Source organism: Carettochelys insculpta, chromosome 22 (genome assembly GCF_033958435.1).
Source record: "Carettochelys insculpta isolate YL-2023 chromosome 22, ASM3395843v1, whole genome shotgun sequence".
NCBI classification, from domain to species: Eukaryota; Metazoa; Chordata; order Testudines; family Carettochelyidae; genus Carettochelys; species Carettochelys insculpta.
In genome coordinates this window covers 2,604,024-2,627,423 of record NC_134158.1, presented here as the reverse complement: position 1 = coordinate 2,627,423, position 23,400 = coordinate 2,604,024, and the positions used below count along the sequence as shown (strand labels likewise).

The window sequence follows — 23,400 nt, the reverse complement described above, 5'->3', positions numbered from 1 at the left end:
TGAGGCCAAGGGCCCATGAGGGTCACAGCTTGGCACAGCTGTGCAACCAGCCTGCCGGGTCCAGGGACAGCTAAGGGGCAGCTGGTGAGTGCTGAGCAGCCGGTCCCCTGAGAGGTGTGCTGGTAACGTGTGTGTGTGTGTGTGTGTGAGAGAGAGAGAGAGAGACAGAATGAGCATGAGTGTGTGTGTGAGAGAGACAGAATGGGTGTGTGCGCGCGCGCGTGCATTAGAGTGCACATGAGTGTGTATGTGTGCACGTGCACGTGCGTGAGAGAGTGGGCGTGAGTGTGAGCGTGCGTGCGTGAGAGAGTGGACATGAGTGTGTGTGTGAATGTGTGTGTGAGAGAGTGCACATGAGTGTGTGCTTGAGTGTGAGTGTGCGTGAGAGAGTGGACATGAGTGTGTGTGTGTGCGTGTGCGTGCGTGAGAGAGTGGACGTGAGTGTGAGTTTGTGTGTGTGTGCGCATGCACGTGCGTGAGAGAGTGGGCGTGAGTGTGAGCGTGCGTGCGTGCGAGCGCGGCTGTGCGTTTTGGTCTGACTCCAGGGCGGAAGGACCCAGCCCCGGGCTCCCTCGCTCCGGCAGGGTCGCCGCCGTGCTGGGGAGCTGCTCTGCAGAGAAGTGCAGCTCCACGGTGTCAGGGATTTTCCATCCCTCGGGCATTGTCGCCCCCGCGGGCCAGGGGGAACGAGCCTGTGGCCATTAAACATCAGTGCAGGGGCAGGTGGACTCTAAAAGGCACATAGGCTGCCAGTGAGCAGCCCCCTGCAACGGTCACTCCCTGTCAGTTGGTTTCCCCGGTAACCTGAGCTCATAAATAATTCATGACCTAGGACTCAAAATCCAGGCCTCTGATTGGACCCCTGTGGAGAAGTTCTAGAAACTTCCACGGCCTGGAGGACCTGGTTGAAAACCACGGGCAAGATCGTGAATATTAAAATCAGATCATGAATCACGCATGAGAACACCGAATAAAAGGCGGCGCAGCAGAGCCCCCCCAGCGTCAGCCTGGGGTGGGGTCAGTCGGTCCGGGCGCAGCCCAGCGGGGAGGAGGGGTTTGCGAAGGGCTCCTGAGGCAGCGTCCATCTGCGGCTGCGGTGCCAGCCCCCAGCGCACCTCAGCGTCGAGGGAGCAGCCAGCGGGCCCCGAGGTGAACCAGTCGGGTGGCGAACTGGCCTCACCGCTAGGGTGAGGTACTGCGTACCCGGCTGTGAAACCCGGGGTCTGCCCCCCAAGCGGCACCCTCGCTCCCGCCGCCGCCGCCGCCGCCGCTTACCGCCATCTTGCGGCGTCGACGCCATCTTCCGCACGAGACCTACTTACCTGGCTGGACTGCAGCACCCGGACACGTAAATCTGCCGCAGGCCTGAGGACCCCCGCCCAGGCTATTTCTTTCACCCGATTTCACTCTCTGGGCGTGGGGTCCCCACATCGGGGGGTTCGGGGTCGCAACCCGGACCGCGCCCCTCCTGGGCCAAGGAGGGGCCACACCCAGGGGCTTGACCCCAAGGCCGGGCCTGACGGCCCAGACTGAAATTGTTATCTGCACGCTTGTATTAATAGTTTTATAATTAATTTGTTAGTTTAATTGTCTAGTTATAGTCATTAGTGATCATTCAGCGTTTGCTTATCAGCTCAAGGTGCAGGCGGATTACTCCGGTGGAGGTATAATCTCCCGGCTCCCCAGCCAGTCCTGCACCCTTCCCGATTTCCCTTACCTATCCTTACCCTCCAAGCCCCGCTGGGGACGATACACAATCCCTCACTCAGCTGGGAGGAGGCCTTGGCAGGCAGAGCCACCAGGTCTCCAATCGGGTGGCCTAGCAAAGCACCCAGAGCACGGGGGCGGAAGGCAAACTGAGCTTCCCCTGCTCGGAGTTAAAATTATCTCAAAACTCCTAAACCTCTTTCCTTTAACCACCTTTCTTGCCTCCCAATTCAACAAAAGCAACCGTACAGGTCTACCTCGTGGATTTCCTTTCACTTGTTACTGCAAGTGTTTAGATCATATACTGTTGTTACAATCTGATCAGTAGAAATCATAAGCCTTTATTAAGAATAATTGTAAGCCTTCGTTAAAACTTAAGTATTGTCATGAATTGTTTTATGTGCTTGTTTTACATGTTTTGTTGTTTGTTTGCATGCTGCTGGCTTTCTTAATGAATATAGCAGCGGTTTATACTTCCCAAACCTTCCTCTTCTTGTCTCACGCTCCGTCCGAAGAGCCAGCCTCCTGCCTGCCAGGGAAACACCCCTCAGCCTCTCACGCGGCGGTACAGGGCAAGTGCACATCCCCGGGGGCTCCTGCCGGAGGTGGGTGGGGGCGGTCTGCAGAGGGGCAGGGCGACCTCCACTGGTTGCCGGGTCTCCGCTGTCCCCACCTTGTTCCATTCTCTAGGCCTTCTGAGGATCCGGACGGGTCACTGGTGTGGGGTTAGTGACCATTGCTCACAACTGCCCGCACCGACACACGAGAGCACAAGCCGCACACTGACAGAGTTCTGCTCCCCCGCACCCCATCAGAGTAACCCCCGTAAATGAACACCCCCCAAAGCAACAGGCAAACCTGGCGGCGCTTCTCTTGACCCGGCTGCTGTTGCAGAAGGAGATGGGTTAACCGCACCCCCAGGCAACACCCCCGGGTCACTGGAAGAAGCCGTAACTCCACGGGGCTGCCCTGAAGTTGTGCCGCTCTTGCGGATGTGCTCTCAGTCCCTCGCCTGAGCACCCCTGTGACCCCCCTGCGGATTCGGGAGCTGGGCAGGAGGCTCCAGCCAGGGCCTACGACACAGGCTGGTTGAGACGTTGGCTGCTCATTTCCTTTCTTGTACTGTGATGCTGGAGTCACCTGAGGGCGCTTGCATACCAGTGTCCTCTGGGTGCCTGAGCAAAGGTCCCAGCGCTCAGGAAGTGCTGTGTGGTTACCGGCTATGTGCCGTCCTCACTGTTGCAAACAGCCTCCTGTCTCCTAGGGCTGGGAGGGACCTTGGGAGGTCAGCAAGTCCTGTCCCCTGCACCCCCAGCTGGGGCTATCACCATCCCTGGGGGATGTTTTTTTGTTTTCAATCTATTCGCCCCAGATCCCTAAATGGCCCCCTCAAGAGCTGAACTCACAATCCTGGGTTTCACAGGCCAACACGCTTGGCTTACAAGAGAAATCCTCGGTGAGCTTAAACTCAAAAAGGATGCCTATAAAAAGCCGAAACTTGGACAGATGACTAAGGAGGAGTATAGATCTATGGCTGGAGAATGCCGGGGAGAAATCACTAAAGCAAAAGCACAATTGGAAATGCAGCTGGCAAGGGATGTGAAAGGCAGCAAGAGGGGTTTCTACAGGCATGTTAACAATAATAGGGTTACCAGGGTTACCAGGCAGGGTGTGAGGCCATTACTGGATAAGGGAGGCAACCGAGTGACAGATGATGTTGGAAAAGCTGACGTACTCAATGATTTTTTTGCCTTGGTCTTCACAGAAATACCCAAATTCCACATCACTGATTTTTTGCCAGCAATGGGAAGCCCTGGAATCTGCCACTGCTCGCCAAAGGGTTGCACTGGGGTTTAAAATTGGCACCCGTGTCCCTGGAGAGGCCAGACGGGTTTTACGGTCAGAATCGAAATTCTTTTTCTCTCTTGCCTCCGTTTGCCCCTTTGTCTGATGCTCTCAGGGGTTTGCAGCTTCTCCTGGACGTAAACATTTCAAGCGTGATTCCACGAGGCAGCAACGCACATGATTTAAAATCACAGCCAGGGGGTGCCACTGTGATGGGCTGGAAGTGGGGTACCACCGTGCCGTCTGGGGCGCCTTTGCTCGCTGTGCTGCTGTAACAAACACCAGACGTCCTGGTCCTGTCCTCCCACACACACGGGCACAGACACACCCAGCTGCACTTAGATGGGGCCTTGCTCTCAGCCACTTATAAACTAGCAGTAGAGAGACTCCAGCCGGCTTCCCTCACTCAGCTCCACAGCCCAGGCTCCTGGGGCTGCGCTGCCGTGCGCAGCTCAGAAACCTGACAGTGCCAGTTCGTAGCCCAGACCGCCCCGGCCTCAGCGCGGAGGGGGCACGGCACCAGTTCTTCTTTCTGACGCGCTCCCCCAAGCACCTCTAGCACAGCTCGTCGCTTTAGGGGACAGATGTAAAACAAATGTACAGCACACGCTTGTTTAACCGCTCTGCGATTAACCGGCACCCTTGAGTAACCGGCACGACCCACAGCCGGGCAGATCTGGTCAGCGAACACCAGGCAGGATCGTGGCGAGGCAGCGTCAGGGCTGGGGTTTGTACGCAGAGAGAGAGATCAATTCCCTGTCGCCAGGAGAGGGGGCCAATGCTCTCGGTGCTGCCTTGGGTCCCTCTGTGTTGTCTGAGTGCAGCCGGCAGGCTCCTCTGCTCTCTAACCCAGAGTGATTATCCACAATATTTGACAAACCCCGGGTCCCGTGGATGCCGGCTACCAAAGAGTTTACTGTCTTAGCTACAGAAAGGTAGGTTTGTCAAGGATTGTAAGCAGTGAGCGGGCGCATGGGGTGTCCAGGGAGGGGAAGCAGCCATGGTGTGGGGGGACTTACCGTGTCTCTTCAGGGGCAGTTCGTACACCTTTGGCCCCCACCTGGCACCCAGCTCTCACCTGTGGCTCCGAGAAGCTGTAGCATGCAGCTGGTACAGGAACCCACAAGGGGAAAGGCAATTCTTGATTTAGTACAGAGTGGAACACACGATCTGGTCCACAAGGTAAATATTACGGGACCACTTGGGAATAGTGATCATAATATAACAACATTTAACATGCCTGTGTTGGGAAGAACACCGCAACTGTCCAACACTCTGGCATTTAATTTCAAAAAGGGGAATTACACAAAAATGAGGAGGTTAGTTAAACAGAAATTAAAAGGTAGAGGGGCTAGAGTAAAACCCCTGCAAGCTGCATGGAAAGTGTTCAAGGACACCATAAGAGAGGCCCAACTTAAATGTATATTCCAAATTAAAAAACACAGTAAGAGAGCTGAAAAAGAGCCACGATGGCTAAACAACCATGTAAAAGAAGCAATGAGAGATAAAAAGGCATCTTTTAAAAAGTAGAAGTCCAATCCTAGTGAGGTAAATAGGAAGGAACATACGTACTGCCAAATTAAGTGTAAAAACTGTAATAAGAAAAACAAAAAAAATTGGGGAACAGCTGGGCAAAAACTCCAAAAGTTGCAGCAAAATGTTTTAAAGTACTTTAGAAGCAGGAAGGCTGCTAAACAACCAGTGGGGGCCCTAGAGGATCGAGATCCGAAAAGAGCAATCAAGAATGATAAAGCCATTGCAGAGAGACTAAATGATTTCTTTGCTTCAGTCTCCACGGCCGAGGATGTTAAGGAGATTCCCAAACCTGCACCGTTTTTTGTGGGTGATGAATCTGAAGAACTGTCCCAGACTGAAGCATCATTAGAGGAGGTTTTGAAAGAAATAGAAAAACTGAAGAACAAATCACCGGGACTTTATGGCATTCACCCAAGGGTTCTGAAAGAACTCAAATGTGAAACTGTGAAATTATTAACTGTAATTTGTAAGTTATTCTTTAAATCAGCTTCTGTACCCAAGGACTAGAAAACAGCCAACATAACGCCAATATTTAAAAAAGGGCTGTAGAGGTGATCCGGGTGATTACAGACTGGCAAGTCGAATGTCAGTACTGGGCAAATTACTTAAAACACTAGTGAAGAATAAAATTGTCAGACATGCAGAAGAACATAATTTGTTGGACAATAGTCAACGTGGTTTCTGTAAAGGGAAATCATGTCTTATTAATCTAGTGGAATTGTTTGAAGGGGTTAACAAACATGCAGATAAGGGGGATCCAGTAGACATCGTATACTTAGATTTCCAGAAAGCTTTTGACAAAGTCCCTCACCAAAGGCTCTTGTGTAAATTAGGCTGTCATGGGATAAGAGGGAAGGTCCTTTCATGGACTGAGAACTGGTTAAAAGGCAGGAAATAAAGGGTAGGAATAAACGGTAAATTTTCTGAATGGAGAAGGTTAATAAATGGAGTTCCCCAAGAGTCAGTCCTAGGACCAATCCTATTCAACTTATTCATAAATGATCTAGAGAAAGAGGTAAGTGGCAAGGTGGTAAAGTTTACGGACAATACTAAACTATTCAAAATAGCCAAGATGAAAGCAGACTGTGAAGAACTTCAAAAAGATCTCACCAAACTAAGTGACTGGGCTACAAAATGGCAAATGAAATTTAATGTGCATAAGTGTAAGTTAATGCACACTGGAAAAAATAACCCCAAGTATACATACAATATGATGGGGGCTAATTTAGCAACAACTAATCAGGAAAGAGACCTTGGGGTTATCATGGATGGTTCTCTGAAAACATCCACGCAGTGTGCAGTGCAATCAAAAAAAAAAAAAAGTAGGATGTCGGAATTATTTTAAAAGGGGTAGAAAATGAGACAAAGGATATTTTACTGCCCCTTTATAAAGCTATGGTACGCCCACAGCTTGAATACTGCATACAGATGTGGTCTCCTCACCTCAAAAAAGATATTTTGGCATTAGAAAAGGTTCAGAAAAGGGCAACTAAATGATTAAGGGTTTGGAACGGGTCCCACATGAGGAGAGGTTAAAGAGACTGGGACTTTTCGGTTTAGAAAAGAGGAGAGTGAGGTGGGATGTGATAGAGGTATACAAAATCCTGAGCGGTGTGTTGAGGGTGAATAAAGAAAAGTTATTTACTTGTTCCCATAATATCAGAACTAGAGGACACCAAATAAAATTAATGAGCAGCAGCTTTAAAACTAATAAAAGAAAGTGCTTTTTCACTCAGCGCATCGTTAACCTGTGGAACTCCTCGCCAGAGGAGGCTGTGAAGGCCAGGACTGTAAGAGAGTTCAAAGAAGAGCTAGATAAATTCATGGCAGTTAGGTCCATAAAAGGCTATTAGTCGGGGTTGGGGTGGGGGTTGGAATGGTGTCCCTGGCCTCTGATTGTCAAAGGCTGGAGATGGACGGCAGGAGACATATTGCTTGATCGTGTCTTCGGTCCCCCCCTGCCTGGGGCACCTGGAACTGGCCACTGTCAGCAGACAGGCTACTGGGCTGGATGAACCTTTGGTCTGACCCAGTAATGGCTGTTCTTGCGTTCTTACGATGTGTAGCTTCATGGTCCTCAGAGACCGTGACACACAATGACTGTGTCTCAGCCCCCACTCGGGGTTTGATTTACTGTAAGCACAAAGCAGCCATCTGGACGGGTTTTCGACTGGACGTAGAATTTGTCACAGTGGAATTTTGGTGGCATTTTAGAGACAGCCACCGGGGCAGCCACACACTGACACCCTTTGCTGAGGACTTCAGAACAACTGACCTTCCTGGTCTTCATGCCTTGAACGTTGAGGATCAGACCCCCTGTGGCTTGGCTTGACCAGCTTGCAGACGGGCCATAAACTGCCTGCTTGCTCTGCTCGGCTCCCGTCCTGCTTTCTCTGCTGTCCTCTCCCACCTTGGGACTTAAATTGCCAGCTCCTTGGGGCTCCTGCAGCTGGTCGCAGAATACCGGAGGTGACCACCTGTCCCGTTTTGGGCAGGACGGCGCTGTATTTCAGGCCCATCCCGGCATCCTGAGTTATTATACAACATGGGCAAATTGCCCCATATTCCACTTTTTTAGCAGGTGGCTGCCCCCGGTTCTGGCTCCCGTGGGTGGGGGAGCTGGGAGCTGGACCTGTGCGGCTGCCACCTGGCTTCCCCCAGCTGTGGGAGCCCTATCAGCGCGTCTTCCACCCGCCGTCCTGCAGCCAAGAACCGTAGCTGCCCCCTGCGGTCCACCCAATCGGACAGCCACTGCCTGACTCCCAGGCAGGGCGACCACCCATCCCGTTTTGGCCAGGATGGCCCCCATGTCCCATATCTGGCTGGGGGAGATATGGTCACCCCAAGAACACCCAGCACCAGAAGGTCCTGGGTTATGCTGGAGAGCACTGTACATGCTACCAGTTCTTATTTTCACACATCCCCCTCCCCAGAGCCCAGCCCCTGACCCCTGCCTTTGAAACTTCTTGGGGCACATGCATCACCCGCTTCCCCATGGGCCTGTGCTAGGGGCGATGCTGCAGGTTAGGCCACTTCTGCACCTCTGCCCTGGACGTCGGGTGCCAGCTGTGTGCACCCCACAATAACCAGCATCAGCCCAGCCCACAACGGTGTGTTATGTCTTCACAGGCAGAGCACGGGGCGTCCATCAGGGCTTTGCACTGCGGCGACACGAGCCTCGTCTCTGCACAGCTTTTGAGCTGATGTAACGCCGTTGGTTTCAATTTCCCATATTTACCAAAATCCCCTGCACAGTATGAGCGCCTGCGTCCCGGTGTAACGGCACCACACTAACAGGTTTGCGCTGAGTTAACCATGGCTGTCTCTACGCCAGGGTAGTTGAACCCCTGTGAAAAACTGCCCACCAGGTCTTAAGGCATTCGGTAGGTAAGTTGTTTCCTTGGTGCAGCCATGGGTGTCTGGGGGATGGTGCCGAGCCCCAGTGCGGTGGGTTATTGCGTCATGTGCCAGTTCAGGTAAGATGATGGCCCCTTCTGGAGCCCTGCACCAGGAAGCAGCTCCGGGCACTTCGCCACATCAGCCGCCGTTGCTGTAATCGGCTCCTTTCTGTTTGATGAAATACGTTTGTGACCCTGGTTCCATCCAGAGACAGGGAACTCTGAACCCCTGGAGATGGGTGCATCCTGCAGCAGGGCAATAAATGTTTTACAGCCAGGCAGCCGCTCCCCTTGTGCTGAGCGAAGTCCCCTGGGACTCACAGAGGGTCCAGAGTGTCCCAGCACCACACCCACAGAGACACAGGTTTGCCCCCCAACGGCTCTGGTCGTGACTCAGTTTTGTGTTGGTGGGGGAGGGGTCAGCAGGTGTACCAGCCGGTGCAGCCAGAGCACCTGGTGTTTTACAGATTCTTACATCCACGGTAAGGCCAGAGAGCTGCGCCCAGTGGCTGCTGCCCCCGGCTGTGGGGGAGCAGAGCTTTCGTAAAGCATCGACCCCACGGCAAATTACAGAGTCTGAACCCACCACATCCCTCCGGAAGCTGGTCCCATACGGAAATACCTGAAATTACTGTTTCCTGACACTCGGCTCACGTTTTCCCTTATTGTTATTTCCTTCACTCTCATTGCCCACCTCGGGCAAAGTTATTTCCCCCAGATAAATTCTCCTCCCTCCCTGGGGTTTGCCCCTCTCAGGTGTTTGCAGTGTTGGCTCCGCTCTCCCTTCAGACTTGCCTAGACTAGCGAAGACCAGACTAGAGCTGATGAGGTGGGTCTCACCCACGAAAGCTCGTCACCGAATGAATACGTTGGTGAGTCTATCGGGCGCCCCAGGCCTGCTGGGTTTTGCTGGACTGGAGAGTTGGTTCCCCTATTTTAATGTGAGTACATTGACGGCCAGTTGACAGCAGTGAACTCACCCCATTGTAAGTGCTCACCCAGACCCCTCACACACCCTTGCTGTGGGGCACAGACATTTGCACCCCACAGCTCGGCCGTGAGCGACTTCAGACTCGTGGGACATTGCTGCGATGCAGAAAGCCCAAGACAGGGGCCTGGGCTCTCTGTGCAATGAATGGGGACGTGGGGCTGAGGGGTGGGAGCCACACAAGGCAGCTCGCCAGGCAGGGGGCTGTGCACTCTGCCCCCTCACACCATTGGGGGCCCAAGTCTGACCCACAGGGAATCAGCGACTGCTGCTGGACAGCCAGGAACACGGGGAAGACGGGGGCTCCTGTGCCTGAAATACATCTGACCCCATACTGGCAGATGTGCTCAGAGGCCTTCTCACTCCACCACACACACTGGGAGCAGAGGGAGGAGGCCTGTCTTGTACCCCTAGGCCCCAAGATCAGGGTCTCCTCTCTGGTGTGGGAGCCCCTGGATCGATCCCACCCCTCCCCTGCCTGCTGAGGGGAAGGAGTCTGTGTAGGAATTTGCCCTCTTTCAGCTGAGTGCCTGACCACTGCGCTAGGGACGTTCTGAGGCAGGCATCTCCCAAGTCTCCTGACCTTGTTCCTGATAAGTTAAATAGCTGAATAAGTAAACACGCAAATATTCATGAAGTGGGGTTCCGTAGGGGTCTGTTTTGGGACCGGTTCTGTTCAATCTCTTCATCAGCAATTTATATACTGGCAAAGAGAGTACGCTTATTAAGTTTGCAGATGATACCAAGCTGGGAGGGGTTACAACTGCTTTGAAGAATAGGTTCATAATTCAGAATGATCTGGACAAACCGGAGAAATGGTCTGAGATAAACAGGATGAAGTTTAATAAGGACAAATGCAAAGTGCTCCACTTGGGAAGGAACAATCCGCTTCATACATATAGAATGGGAAGTGACTGTCTAGGAAGCAGTCCTGTGAAAAGGGATTTAGGGATTATAGTGGACCACAAGCTAAATACAAGCCAACAGTGTGATGCTGTTGCAATAACAGCAAACATGGTTCTGAGAGGAATGCTGTGAACAAGACACAAAGAGTCATTCTTCCGCTCTACTCTGCGCTGCTTAGGCCTCAGCTGGAGTATTGTGTCCAGTTCTGGGAGCCACATTTCATAAAAGATGTGGAGAAATGGGAGAAGGTCCAGAGAAGAGCAACAAGAATGATGAAAGGTCTAGAGAACATGAGCTCTGAGGGAAGCTGAAAGAACTGGGCTTGTGTAGTTTAGAAAAGAGAAGGCTGAGAGGGGCCATGATAGCTGCTTTCAAGTACCTAAAAGAGGGTTACAAGGGGGAGGGAGAAGATTTTTTCTCCTTGGCCTCTGAGGACAGAACAAGAGGCAATGGGCTTAAACTGCAGCAAGGGAGGTTTAGGCTGGACATTAGGAAAAACTTGCTAACTGTCAGGGTGGTCGAACACTGGAATAAATTGCCTGGGGAGGTTGTGGAATCTCCATTGCTGGAGATAGTTAAGAGCAGGTTAGACAGACACCTATCAGAGATGGGCTAGGGGCAGTCCTTGGTCCTGCTGTGAGGGCAGGGATCTAGACTCAATGACCTCTTGAGTGCTAGTGTTTTGTCAGGCCCGAGGAAGACTCCATGGATTTGTGTCTGGGGCGCTCAGCTGAGAAGTAGGAGAGCCCTTTGACTCATCAGGCTGAGCAGGAGTGTTTGGACGCCAGAGGAGCCAGAAAGCGAGATGTTAGCACTTAAATCTGGTGTGAGGTGCCTAAATACCTTTGAGGAGTAGGACCTTAGTGGAGTTTTGAAAATGGCCTTTGTGATTTAGGTGCTTAACTCTCAGGTAAATGGGAATGAGGGAGGTAACCTGCTTAGAAAGTTTTCCAAATTTCACTAGATGCCCAGCCAGACATTTCTTTGGCTAAATACTTTTGAAAATCTGGTGCTAAGTGTCCGTTGGTCCCAAGTCTCCACCTGCACAGTGAGGGGAATGGCCTGTGTGTTCTTCCAAAATACTCTGTTACATCAAAGTACCACAAAGCTGAAACCTGAAATCTTTTGGAGATGTGCTGATTTTAGTTTTTATTTTCAAAGGGCGTTTTTGGTCAAAAATTTGAATTGGACCTGTGCATTTACTGTGTGAAAAGCCAGTTTTCCGTTGAAAATGCTGACAAAACACTTCCCTTAGTTTTCATTCAAAATGTTAATGGAGGGGAAAAATTTCTGCCCCACTCTAGGGAGAAGTACAGTCCAGGGAAAGAGAGAGAGAAAAAGTCCTTCCACGGGATGAGTGCAAAGTGGTGCAAGGAGAACCTTGGGGGGCCCGGAAGACTCCAGACAAGGAAGAACCCATGGAGGTGAGGTGCACTGTCAGTGGGGGATGGGGGTCGGGGTAGAAGAACAGGCCTTAAGCGAGGCAGGGCTGTGGCTGTGCTGGGTGTGAAACAGGTCCTGTAACTGCGTTCCCAGGTGTTCATGAGTCTGTGGTTACTTTTCCTTGTCAAACTCACACGTACTTAGGGGGGATGTGGAGACACCATGAACTGAGCATTTCCTGATTTCTAACGGCTGTGTCCTAGGCACTGACTCCCGCAGCCTACACAGCTGCAGGAAACCGAGGCCCCCGCTGTGAAAAAAAACTATAGCAAAAACTAGTAAGAGAGAGATAGCAGTGCTAGTCTACACACTATCAAAACAAAAAGCAGTCCAGTAGCACTTTAAAAACTAACAAAATAATTTATTAGGTGATGAGCTTTCGTGGGACGGACCCACTTCTTCAGATCAGAGCCAGACCAGAACAGACTCTGTGTTTAAGGCACAGAGAACCAAAATCAGCAATCAAGGTGGACAAATCAGAAAAAAAAATTTTCAAGGTGAGCAAATCAGAGAGTAGAGGGGCAGAAGGGGTGGAAAGTTAAGAATTAGATTAAGCCAAGTATGCAAATGAGCCCCTATGATTGCCATCCTGGTTCAAACCATGTGTTAATGAGTGGAATTTGAATATAAAAGAGAGTTCAGCAGCCTCTCTTTCAAGAGTGTTGTGAAAATTCCTGTTCAGTAAGACGCAAACTTTTAAGTCATTAACAGAGTGGAAATTTTCTGGGTCATTAAAGGGGCTCGTTTGCATACTTGGCCTAATCTAATTCTTGACTCTCCCCCCCTTCTGCCCCTCTACACTCTAATTTGCTCACCTTGGTCATTTTTTTTCTGATTTGTCCATCTTGATTACTATTTTTGGTTCTCTGTGCCTTAACTATTGAGTCTGTTCTAGTCTGGCTCTGGCCTGAAGAAGTGGGTCTATCCCACAAAAGCTCATTGCCTAATAAATTATTTTGTTTGTCTTTAAAATGCTACTTGACTGCTTTTTTGTTTTTAAAGCAAAAAAAAAATGGGTAACTTTCCTATCACAGATGTGCCCCTCCCATGTTCCCTGAGGGAGGAGCTCTCAGTGATATGGGAGAAGCTTATCTGCGCTGCTAAGAGAGCAAAGGTTCAGTGTCTTGGGAGCAGCTTCCTGGAACAGGACTCATGGAAACACAGCAGGGACATTTCTTTGAGGAGCGAGGCGCCTTCCTGCTGTGAGATGCACACACTGCGGGGTGCACAGGGGTGACGAGGAACTCGTTTGTCCTCTCTTAGCAAGGACCATGGCAACTGCAGAACTTGTAAAAACCATTAAGGCTGAAGTGACTTGTTCTATCTGCTCGGATTTCTTTCGAGACCCCGTGACAACTGCGTGTGGACACAGCTTCTGCAAGAAATGTATCACGCAGCAGTGCGAGGAAGGGAAGATCAACGTTTTCTGTCCTCTGTGCATGCAGATGTTCCACAAGGAAAACTTGAAGCCAAACAGGGAGCTGAAGAATATTGTGGACTCACTGAGGCAGGTGTCAGCATTACAAGGAGAGGAAGAATCTGTAGGAATCGCCAAGTGTGAGACGCACCAGGAGCCTCTGAAGCTTTACTGTAAAAATGACCAACGCCCCATCTGTGTGATCTGCAGCAAGTCTGTCCATCACCATGCCCATGAGGTGGTTCCCATCGAGGAGGCTGTCGAGGAGTACAAGGTAGAGCACAGTGATTTCCTTTGTTTATTGGAATTCAGGGTGAACCATGTTTTCCCTTCTAGCGCAAAGGGCCATGTGTCCAGCAAGGGCGAGCAGAGATCTGTGTGCGCAAACACAGGCTCTCCTGGTGCTTTCATTTTCACAGGCAAGTGCCACGAATACATGGACACGCAGAGCCCTCCCAGGCGCCATTGGTAATGTAGCCGCCTAACCATTTTAATGCGCAAAGATGCGGTTTGTGCTGGGGTTACCAGCTGTGAACTTCCCCAGAAGAGGGAGTGTGTCTGTATCAGTATCTACCCACTCAGGGTGTATTTACGGGTTATGGTATGTCCAGTACGTTGATACGGGTGAGTGGGTAGATACTGATACACACACGCTCCCTCGCAGGGTGTCCTCTTTGTAGAAAGGTCAAATGTGGTAGCCCTAATCTGTGCCACACAGAAGCGGGGAGTGAGTCACCAGAGAGGCCGGGGGACCCAGTTCAGGGGCTGAGTGTGATTCGGGATTCCCGTGTTCTGTGGCGGCTCGTTTGCCCTCTCACTGTGGGACCGCCTTTGGCTTTGTGTCTCGCTGCCTAAGGTCTCCCTCTGCCACAGGCGTGTTGGGAGGCTAAACTGGTAACGCCTGCAAAGGGCATTGCAGCTAAGAACTGTCGGCGCACTCAGCGAGGGGGCTGGGAGATCGATTCTTGTGCATACGGCCTGCAGAGCAAAAGCCGTCATATAATCCCCCCACCCTCCTTCCTGGAGGCCCCCTCCCCCTTGCTGGAAACACGGCCCTTTTGATACGACAGTACCGGTAAGAAATGTTGAGTTACTGTCCCCTCTGCTTTGGAGGTCAGTTAACCCTGGAGATGGGTCAGAGCATCTGAGTCCATGACAAAGAGACATAAAGACAGAGGACGCACGTACCACGAGTTGTGTGATGCTCCACAGATGTGAACTGCAGATTTCTCTGCATGCGCTGGTTTAGGTATAGCTGAAGCGAGAGGTGAAGGGACCGGTTGGAGCAGGTTAGCAGAGCTCTCACTGTGATACCACAAGAGGGGAACATTCACCGTGTGAGATCCATCACGCTGCACTCCAGCGCTGAGCTCTGTGGGCTGGGCCAGCAGCGGTGCGCTGAGATCTGTGGGCCCCGGGGATTGTGCGATCCGGTGTCACACATGGCGGTGGTCTGTAGGGAATGCTGAGGTGTGAATTAAGGCAGTAGCACAGAAAGTGCCCAGCACCCGGTGAGGGGACAGGAAAGTGCTGCAGGTCTGGGTGGGGCTGGGCACAGGGCAACCTGAGTGCGGGAAACTTGTGTTTGCTGGATTTGCTCTACACCCACATCATGATCTAACCCCGATGCCTATTCTGTCTGCTGGATCTAACCAGGGGGAGGTGCCTGGGAGGAGCAAGGGGCAGAATTAGCAGCCGCAGGAGCAATCAGAGGCATTGGCAGGGTCAAAATATGAGGCGCGTGTCTCTCTCTAACCACATGCAGCCCCTTACCCTAGCCCAGGGGTCTCCAACCTGCAGCTCTACAGCCACATGTGGCTCGTTAAGAACTCCTTGGGGCTCCCATTGCTGTAACTGCAAAGTAAAAACCCTCCTGATTGTTTTCGATAAATGGTGAGTGCCTAAAAGTCCCAGAATGAGCAACTCCTATTCTAACTAGCAAATGAAGTGAGCTCTCAAAACCAGATAACTCCCCCAGTGTCCTCCAGAGAGACTGGTCAGGAGTGAAAGTCAGGCAGACAGTGGTAGTAACACACACATAAAGTGTGAGGAAATATCAAAACAAAAAAGCCGTTCAGTACCACTTTAAAGTTTAACAAAATAATTTATTAGGTGATGAGCTTCCGTGGGACAGACCCACTTCTTCAGCCCATAGCCAGACCAGAACAGACTCAATATTTAAGGCACAGAGAACGAAAAACAGTAATCAAGGTAGACAAATCAGAAAAATATGATCAAGATGAGCAAATCAGAGAGCAGGGGGAGGGAGGAGTCAAGAATTAGATTAAGCCAAGTATGCCAAAGAGCCCCTATAATGTCCCAGAAAATTTGCATCCCAGTTCAAACCATGTGTTAATGTGTCAAATTTGAATATGAAAGAGAGTTCAGCAGCTTCTCTTTCTAAAGCAGACTGAAAATTCTTCTTCAATAAGACAGAAACTCGTAAGTCTTTAACAGAATGGCCCACTCCATTAAAATGTAGACTAACTGGTTTGTGGATCAGGAATGTTTTGCATCTTATTGAAGAAGAATTTTCAGTCTGCTTTGGAAGGAGAAGCTGCTGAACTCTCTTTCATATTCAAATTTGACACATTAACACATGGTTTGAACCGCGATGCTAATTTTCTGGGACATTATAAGGGCTCTTTTGCATACTTGGCTTAATCTAATTCTTGACTCCTCTTCCCCCCCCACCTTTGCTCTCTGATCTGCTCACCTTGGTAATTTTTTTCTGATTTGTCAACCTTGATTACTACTTTTGGTTCTCTGTGCCTTAAATATTGAGTCTGTTCTGGGATGGCTATGGGCTGAAGAAGTGAGTCTGTCCTACGAAAGCTCCTCACCTAATAAATTATTTTGTTAGTCTTTAAAGTGCTACTTGACTGTTTTTTGTTTTGATAGTATATAGACTAGCACGGCTTCCTCTCTGTGAGGAACTAGAATCTGTAAAAAGTTTGTGAATGTCTGGCAGTAAACCTGCATCACATTACAAATCATTGTGGCTACGTCTACACGTGCAGCCAACATCGAAATAGCTTATTTCGATGTTGCAACATCGAAATAGTCTATTTCGATGAATAACGTCTACACGTCCTCCAGGGCCGGCAACATCGATGTTCAACTTCGACGTTGCTCAGCCCAACATCGAAATAGGCGCAGCGAGGGAACGTCTACACGTCAAAGTAGCACACATCGAAATAGGGATGCCAGGCACAGCTGCAGACAGGGTCACAGGGCGGACTCAACAGCAAGCCGCTCCCTTAAAGGGCCCCTCCCAGACACAGTTGCACTAAACAACACAAGATACACAGAGCTGACAACTGGTTGCAGACCCTGTGCCTGCAGCATAGATCCCCAGCTGCCGCAGAAGCAGCCAGAAGCCCTGGGCTAAGGGCTGCTGCCCACGGTGACCATAGAGCCCCGCAGGGGCTGGAGAGAGAGCATCTCTCAACCCCCCAGCTGATGGCCGCCATGGAGGACCCAGCAATTTCGACGTTGCGGGACGCGGATCGTCTACACGGTCCCTACTTCGACGTTGAACGTCGAAGTAGGGCGCTATTCCTATCTCCTCATGAGGTTAGTGACTTCGACGTCTCGCCGCCTAACGTCAAAGTTAACTTCGAAATAGCGCCCGACGCGTGTAGACGCGACGGGCGCTATTTTGAAGTTGGTGCCGCTACTTCGAAGTAGCGTGCACGTGTAGACGCAGCTTGTGTGTGCGCTGTTCTTGAAATAGGGGTTACAAAAATTACAGTTTGATTGACTCATATTCACATGCATTGCAGCTCTTGGAGTATTGAGTTTTTTACTGAATTGAAAAAAAATTGCTCTTCTCGTTATTTTGGTTGCTGACCACTGTACTAGGCAGAGCTACCGAGTCTTCTTGGTAAAAATGAAACAGAGAGAGAAATCTCCAAGCTGCAATTTATTTGCAAATTTGACTCCATCAACCAAGGATTGAACAGAGCCTGGGAGCAGCTGGCCCCTTACAGAAGCAGCTTCTCTGCCCTGGGTGTTGATATCTCCCCATTAGACTCTGGCAATGGGCCACATCCACCAGTCTGACCTGACTTGTTTTTTCCTCTTTTGATGCATACTACTGATGCTGGGCCATTTCCATCCTGACTAAATAGACCTTGTCAGCTCTGGCCCTGCCTTTTACTGGTACCCCCCCTCTTTAAATACTCCTCTGAAACCTCCCCCCACTCATGCATCAGGCGAAGCGGGTCTTTGCCCACAAAAGCTCATGCTCCAAAATATCTGTTAGTCCGTAAGGTGCCACAAGACTTCTTGTTGTTCTCGAAGATACAGACTAACTTGGCTACGACCTCTCTGATACTTGTTACCAAGTCTTCTGTGGCTCTTGTCTGATTTCAGCCACGGCTTGGAGCATGGTGTGTGAACTGCAAAGAGAAGTTGGTGATAAGGAGGAATTAGAGGCCCTGGCACAGTGAAAGACATATGAGGCGGTTGGAATAACAGAGACGTGCTGGGACAATTCACATAACCGGAGCACGGTCATGGAAGGGTGTGAACTGTTCAGGAAGGGCACACGGGAGAAAAGGAGGAGGAGTTGCGCTGTGTGTGAGGGAGCAGTGTGAGTGCTCAGAGCTCCAGTTTATGGAGGGAGAACAGACAGTTCAGTGTCTTTGGGTTAAGCTTAGAAGTGGAGGCAACAGAGGTGAAGTTGTGGTTGGCGTTTGCTCTAGACTGCCAGATCAGGGAGATGAGGTAGATGAGGATTTCTTCAGACAGCTAAGAGAAGCTTCCAAATCACAGGCCCTGGTTCTCATGGGAATCTTTAATCATCCAGATATTTGTTGGGAGACCAACACAGCAGCACAGAGACAATCCAGGAAGTTTTTGGAGAATGTTGGGGATAACTTCTTGGTACAAGTGCTGAAGGAACCACCAGGGGCCGTGCGCAACTTGACCTGCTGCTCACAAACAGGGAAGAGCTAGTAGAAGAAATAGAAGTGGGTGGTAACCTGGGCTGCAGTGATTGTGAGGTTGTAGATTTCAGGCTCCTGACAAAAGGAAGAAAGGTGAGCAGTAACATACAGACCCTTGATTTCAGAAGAGCAGACTTCGACTCCCTGAGAGAACTGAGTTCTCTAAGGATCCTTTGGGAGGCTAATATGAAGGGGAAAGGAGTTCAGGAGAACTGGCAGTATTTTAAAGAGGTCTTATTGTAGGCACAGAAATGAGCCATCCCAATGTGCAGTGATAAAAGCAAATATGGTAGGCAACCAGCTTGGCTTACAAGGGAAATCCTTGGCGAGCTTAAACTCAAAAAGGATGCCTATAAAAAGTGATAACTTGGACAGACGACTAAGGAGGAGTATAAACATACAGCTGGAGAACGCCGGGCAGTAATCAGGAGAGCGAAAGCACCGTTGGAACTGCAGGTAGCAAGGAATGTGAAGGGCAACAGGAAGGGTTTCTACAGGCATGGTAACAATAAGAGGGTTATCAGGCAGGGTGTGGGGTCATTACTGGATGAGGGAGGTAACAAGGTGGCAAGTGATGTGGGAAAGGTTGAAGTACTCAATGCTTTTTTTGCCTCTGTCTTCACAGACAAGTTCTGCTCCCAGACCACAGCGCTAGGCAATGCAGTACGGGAAGGAGGTGGGCAGCCCTCAGTGGGGAAAGAGCAGGCTAAGAGCTATTTAGAAAAGCCACATGTACACAGATCTATGGGTCCAGATTTAATGCATCTCAGGGTACTGAGGGAACTGGCAAATATCATTGCAGAGCCTTTGGCCGTTATCTTTGGAAACTTGTGGCAATTGGGAGATGTCCTGTATGACTGGAAAAAGGCAAATGTGGTGCCCATCTTTAAAAAGAAAAGAAGAACAATCCAGGGAACTGCCGACTGGTCAGCCTCACCTCAGTCTCTGGAAAAATCATGGAGGGGATCCTCAAGTCCATTTTGGAGCACTTGGAAGAGGGGAAAGTGATCAAGAGTAGTCAACATGGATTCATCCAGGGCAAGTCCTGCCTGACCAATCTGATTAGCTTCTATGATGAAGTATCTGGCCCTGTGGACATGGGGAAGTCAGTGGATGTGCTATACCTTGACTTTAGCAGAGCTTTTGACACAATGTACGACATCGTTCTTGTCCAAAAGTTAAGGAAGTGTGGGTTGGATACATGGACTGTAAGATGGATAGAAAACTGGCTTGATGGTCAGGCCCAACAGGTAGTGGTCAATGGCTCAATGTCTGGTTGGTGGTCGGTTTCGAGTGGAGTGCCCAAGGATCAGTTCTAGGGCCAGTACCAGTCAACATCTTTTTTAATGACCTGTACGAGGGGATGGATTCCACCCTCACCAAATTTGCAGGTGACACGAAGCTAGGAGGTCAGATATATACACTGGCGCGTAGGGATAGGGTCCAGAGTGACCTAGACAAATTGGAGGATTGGGCCAACTGGGGGCTAGTCCAGACACACCCCAGGAGGGAGGTGAAGCACTGGAATGTGCTACCTGGAGAGGTGGTGGATTCTCCATCCCTAGGGGTTTTTAAGTCCCGGCTTGACAAGATCCTGGCTGGGATGACTTAGTTGGGGTTGATCCTGCTATGGGCAGGGGGCTGGACTAGATGACCTCCTGAGGTCCCTTCCAGCCCTAGGAGTCTGTGATTCTATGTTCATATGTAAATTAGTACATTAAATAATTTACATAAAATATCTGAGCTGGAACAGTGCGAAACTTGACCACAAGGGACAAAGTTAAGGTTCTGCCTTGCCATGTGAGATAGCTCGAATGTTGCGTGATCACGTGTTGAGTGCTTTGTCCTTTGGCAGAGGGGAGCCATTTCACAGTGGAGGTGCTGCGTGTGTCGGGAGCACTGGACAAAGTTGAAGGTGCATGAAGGGCTGTGTGGGGAGTGTCCCCTCCTGCGGCAATTTCTTGCTTTTAGTCAGCACCATGAGGTTGCTGTGATTGGTCGTTCCCATCGTTTGGATGCCGGGCGGTGTAACAGGGCTCAGAGGCAGGTCCCAGAGAGACACAGATGTAATATTTCCTGCTTGATGAATGTAAACAGGAACTAGAACAAGTGTGACTCTGGTCACATCTGGGCTGCTTCGGTTCAAGCCGTTAGCCCCTGTGTGGGGCTCACTGGGCTGTTTGCATTGGGAGAACGGGGCGATAGGACCCAGCTGTTTCCTTGGTACAATCCTGTTTGTTTACAAGGGACGGACACAAAGTTCTGTTCCCACCAACGCAGTAGGAACAAACAACAGCCTCCTATTCCCTTGCCCACCGTTCCCACCCCCAGCCCTCCCGCCAGCCCTGTGCCCCAGTGAGCTGGGCCCATTTGCTCCCTCCCTGGGGCACACTCGTTTGCTGCCTTCTCGTCCATCTTAAATCCAAAAGGGACCTTCATGGCCATCCAGTCTCACCTCCTGCACGTCGCAGGGCACAGAACCTCCCCCTCCTGCCCCACACGAGGCCCATAACCTCTGGCTGAGTTACCGACAGCAAATCTCGTATTAAAGACTTCAAGCTGTGGACTGTTCACTCCAGTTCAAACCAGCCCGTGCCCAGCCAACATGGCAAGGGAACAGGAGTCACCCACACCCGCTTCCCTGGCTCCCTGAGTCTCTGCTCCAGCCGCTGCACTCAGGGAACCCTCAATCCCCCGTTGTCTAGCGTCAGACCAGGCCTTGCCGGCGTTTCATGGCTGTGGGCAGCGGTTCTATTTTCCAGCTATCACACTGCACAGACAGGTTTTACTGCTGCTTCCGTTCTCCCTGAAAGAAGGGTCCTTAGTAAACTAACCTGTTTTAATCAGGCTGGTGAACATCCGCAGACCCAAGACCCACTTGACGGCTGCCATTAACACCTTCCGGAATAACTAGTTTTAACTTCAACATTTGTTACTTAAGGGAACAATCAGGAAACACCTGGAGATAATTGAGTCGACCTATCAGAAACTGCTCCCACTGGTCAACAAGGCCTGGCAGCACCTTCCTCAGGGCCAAGCAGAGCAGCATGAGAGGCTGAAGACACTAGCTGAGAAACTAGTTACCACCTTAAAGGTAAACTGCTCTGCAGAAAACTATTACTTATGGGGAAGCCTCGGTACCCCAGTGAGGAGAGGCTGACACTGAGCAGTTCTGTGTCTGCCACACAAAGCTGTTCTGTCTCAATGACAATTTTCCATTAAGAGACCAACCAAGCAATACAGAACAAACGTTCGCCAGCACCCAGAGTGTGCGTTTCCCCTGTGAAATAGCCAGCAGGACGATGTGTACAGCAATTTATGGCCTGTGCCAATTATTCTCGGCCTTTGAAGTCTGGGCCATTTGTGGGATGACACCCCCAGGTGGACGTGCCGTCCGTGGGGGGCTCTTTGCACACCTGGGGCCAGATTTCCCAAGAGCTGACACTCAGCAGCTCCCACTGAGAACAGGGGAGACTTGTAATGTCTCTGACTTCCCACCGACCAAGGGGAACGGATGCCGGGTGTTCAGCTCTGTGAACACCCTGACCTCTAAGCGACAATGGCAGCCAGGGCAGAGCATGGTGACAGCCCGTCCCAGCCCACACGCCGGCCAGAGGCAGCTGGGGTTTGCCTGGCTGTGCTGGGGAACACTGACAGGCCCGGTAATGCCGTGCTGAGGAACGTACAGTGTGACTTTTCCACATGCCACCAGCACCAATGCCTAAGGCAGAGTTCATGCTGTGAGGGGGTTGAAAGACGTGTGGGATGTATTTCCTGCCAATCAGAGTGAGAAGCACATGTCAGTCGGGGGGTGCAAAGCCCATTGCAGAATGGGATGTGAACGTTGGTGTTTTTCTCGTCCCTTTTAGGTGGATTTAAAGAGCCACAGAGGAAGGTGAGTGTACAGAATTCAGGGGGATGTGGGGCCTGACAAACAACAGCGTATTGAGAGCTTGACCATGTGGGACTGTCCTAGATGTTAGATGCCAAATTTCCCCTTATTGCACTGGAATCTGGCTTCTCACTGCAGTAATTTACAGCAATGGAACCATGTGTAGCACCCAGAGGTACTGAGACCTCATGCTGAGAGCCAGCTGGCCTTTAGCTCATGCGGCAGAGGAGAGACTTCGCTCACCCCACCATGAGGTCTCAGTACCTCTGGGTACTACACAGAGAAGGACCATTTGGGTCATCCGTACTCCCACCTCCCACCAGCATGCAGGGTTGGTGGGGTCTGATCCATCCCAGACCAATGGCAGAAGCTTCCTTTGGAAAACCTCCAGGGAAGATGCTTCTGACCTCCTGAGGCCTCTGTGCCAGTGTCCTGCTGCTCTCACAGCTGGGCCGTGTTCTCCCCACAGTCGGTGTAAGGCCGTGTGCACACGGCACTTTGTTAGCTGGGGCTTTGACAGCACTGCCAATGAGAGCTGTTCTCCCGCTGCCAAAGCTGCTGCCCCGTGCTGGGGTGGTTTTGTTTTGCTGGCAGGAGAGCTCGCTCCCGTTCACAGACAGCGTCTACACCGAGGCTTTCTCCACACTGGCAGCATTAAAGTGCTGCTGTCAGTCCATTAACACGACAGTTATCTTGACATTAACACCCTGTGCCCCATTCCCAGACCCGATGGAGAGCTCGGTGGGAGCTCGGAGGTTTGTGTCTCTCGCCAAGTGAGGTCAGACCAGTAAATGACGTTATTTACCCACCTTGTCTCCAGAGAGATTGCAGAATTGGTCTGTGATTGGGACAGGCCACCTCTGCTAACTTCAGGCCCCCTTAGTGCTGCCTTAGGAAAGTGATGACTGGTTAATGGTAAGAGAGATTATTGTGTTCAGGCTGGAAGATCCCACTGCTCCGACACGGCCACCTGGGACAAAAACTGCTGGGGAGACAGAGTCAGAGGAAGACAAAGGTAACAAAATGGGCCTGATGCCAGGGCCGATGGCGAGAGGTGTTTATGTTACCAGGACTGACCAGCACCTGGGTGAAATGTACCAGTGTCCGTGTGACTGAACCTGAGCCCTCGGATCACACAGCTCAGCTGGTCCCCGCGCTGGCCCAGGTGGTCCGGGGAAACGTTACTGTCCTCTGTGATCCCTGACTGCCTGGTTCTCTCCAGCAGGCAGCCGCGTTTGTGTGTCCTTTCTGGCAGGGCGATAGAAAGTCCTGTGTCTTTTTCCCACTCCCGTTCTCGGGTTAGAGCTCTGCCCTGG

General features: G+C 50.9%; 1 protein-coding gene across 3 annotated transcripts in view; it reads left to right on the top strand.

The window, feature by feature from the left end:
* The window catches only part of LOC142024790 (uncharacterized), a 58,089-nt gene that overhangs the window by 15,053 nt on the left and 19,636 nt on the right, over nt 1-23,400 (top strand). For 2 of the 3 annotated variants that reach the window (XM_075017011.1, XM_075017010.1), the window contains exons 2-6: nt 11,685-11,804; nt 13,269-13,514; nt 21,134-21,286; nt 22,062-22,087; nt 23,023-23,099. In XM_075017011.1, the coding sequence (XP_074873112.1) occupies nt 11,685-11,804; nt 13,269-13,514; nt 21,134-21,286; nt 22,062-22,087; nt 23,023-23,099 (622 nt within the window). The remainder of the gene's footprint in view (nt 1-11,684; nt 11,805-13,268; nt 13,515-21,133; nt 21,287-22,061; nt 22,088-23,022; nt 23,100-23,400) is intronic. The other variant, XM_075017012.1, reaches the window with a different exon arrangement.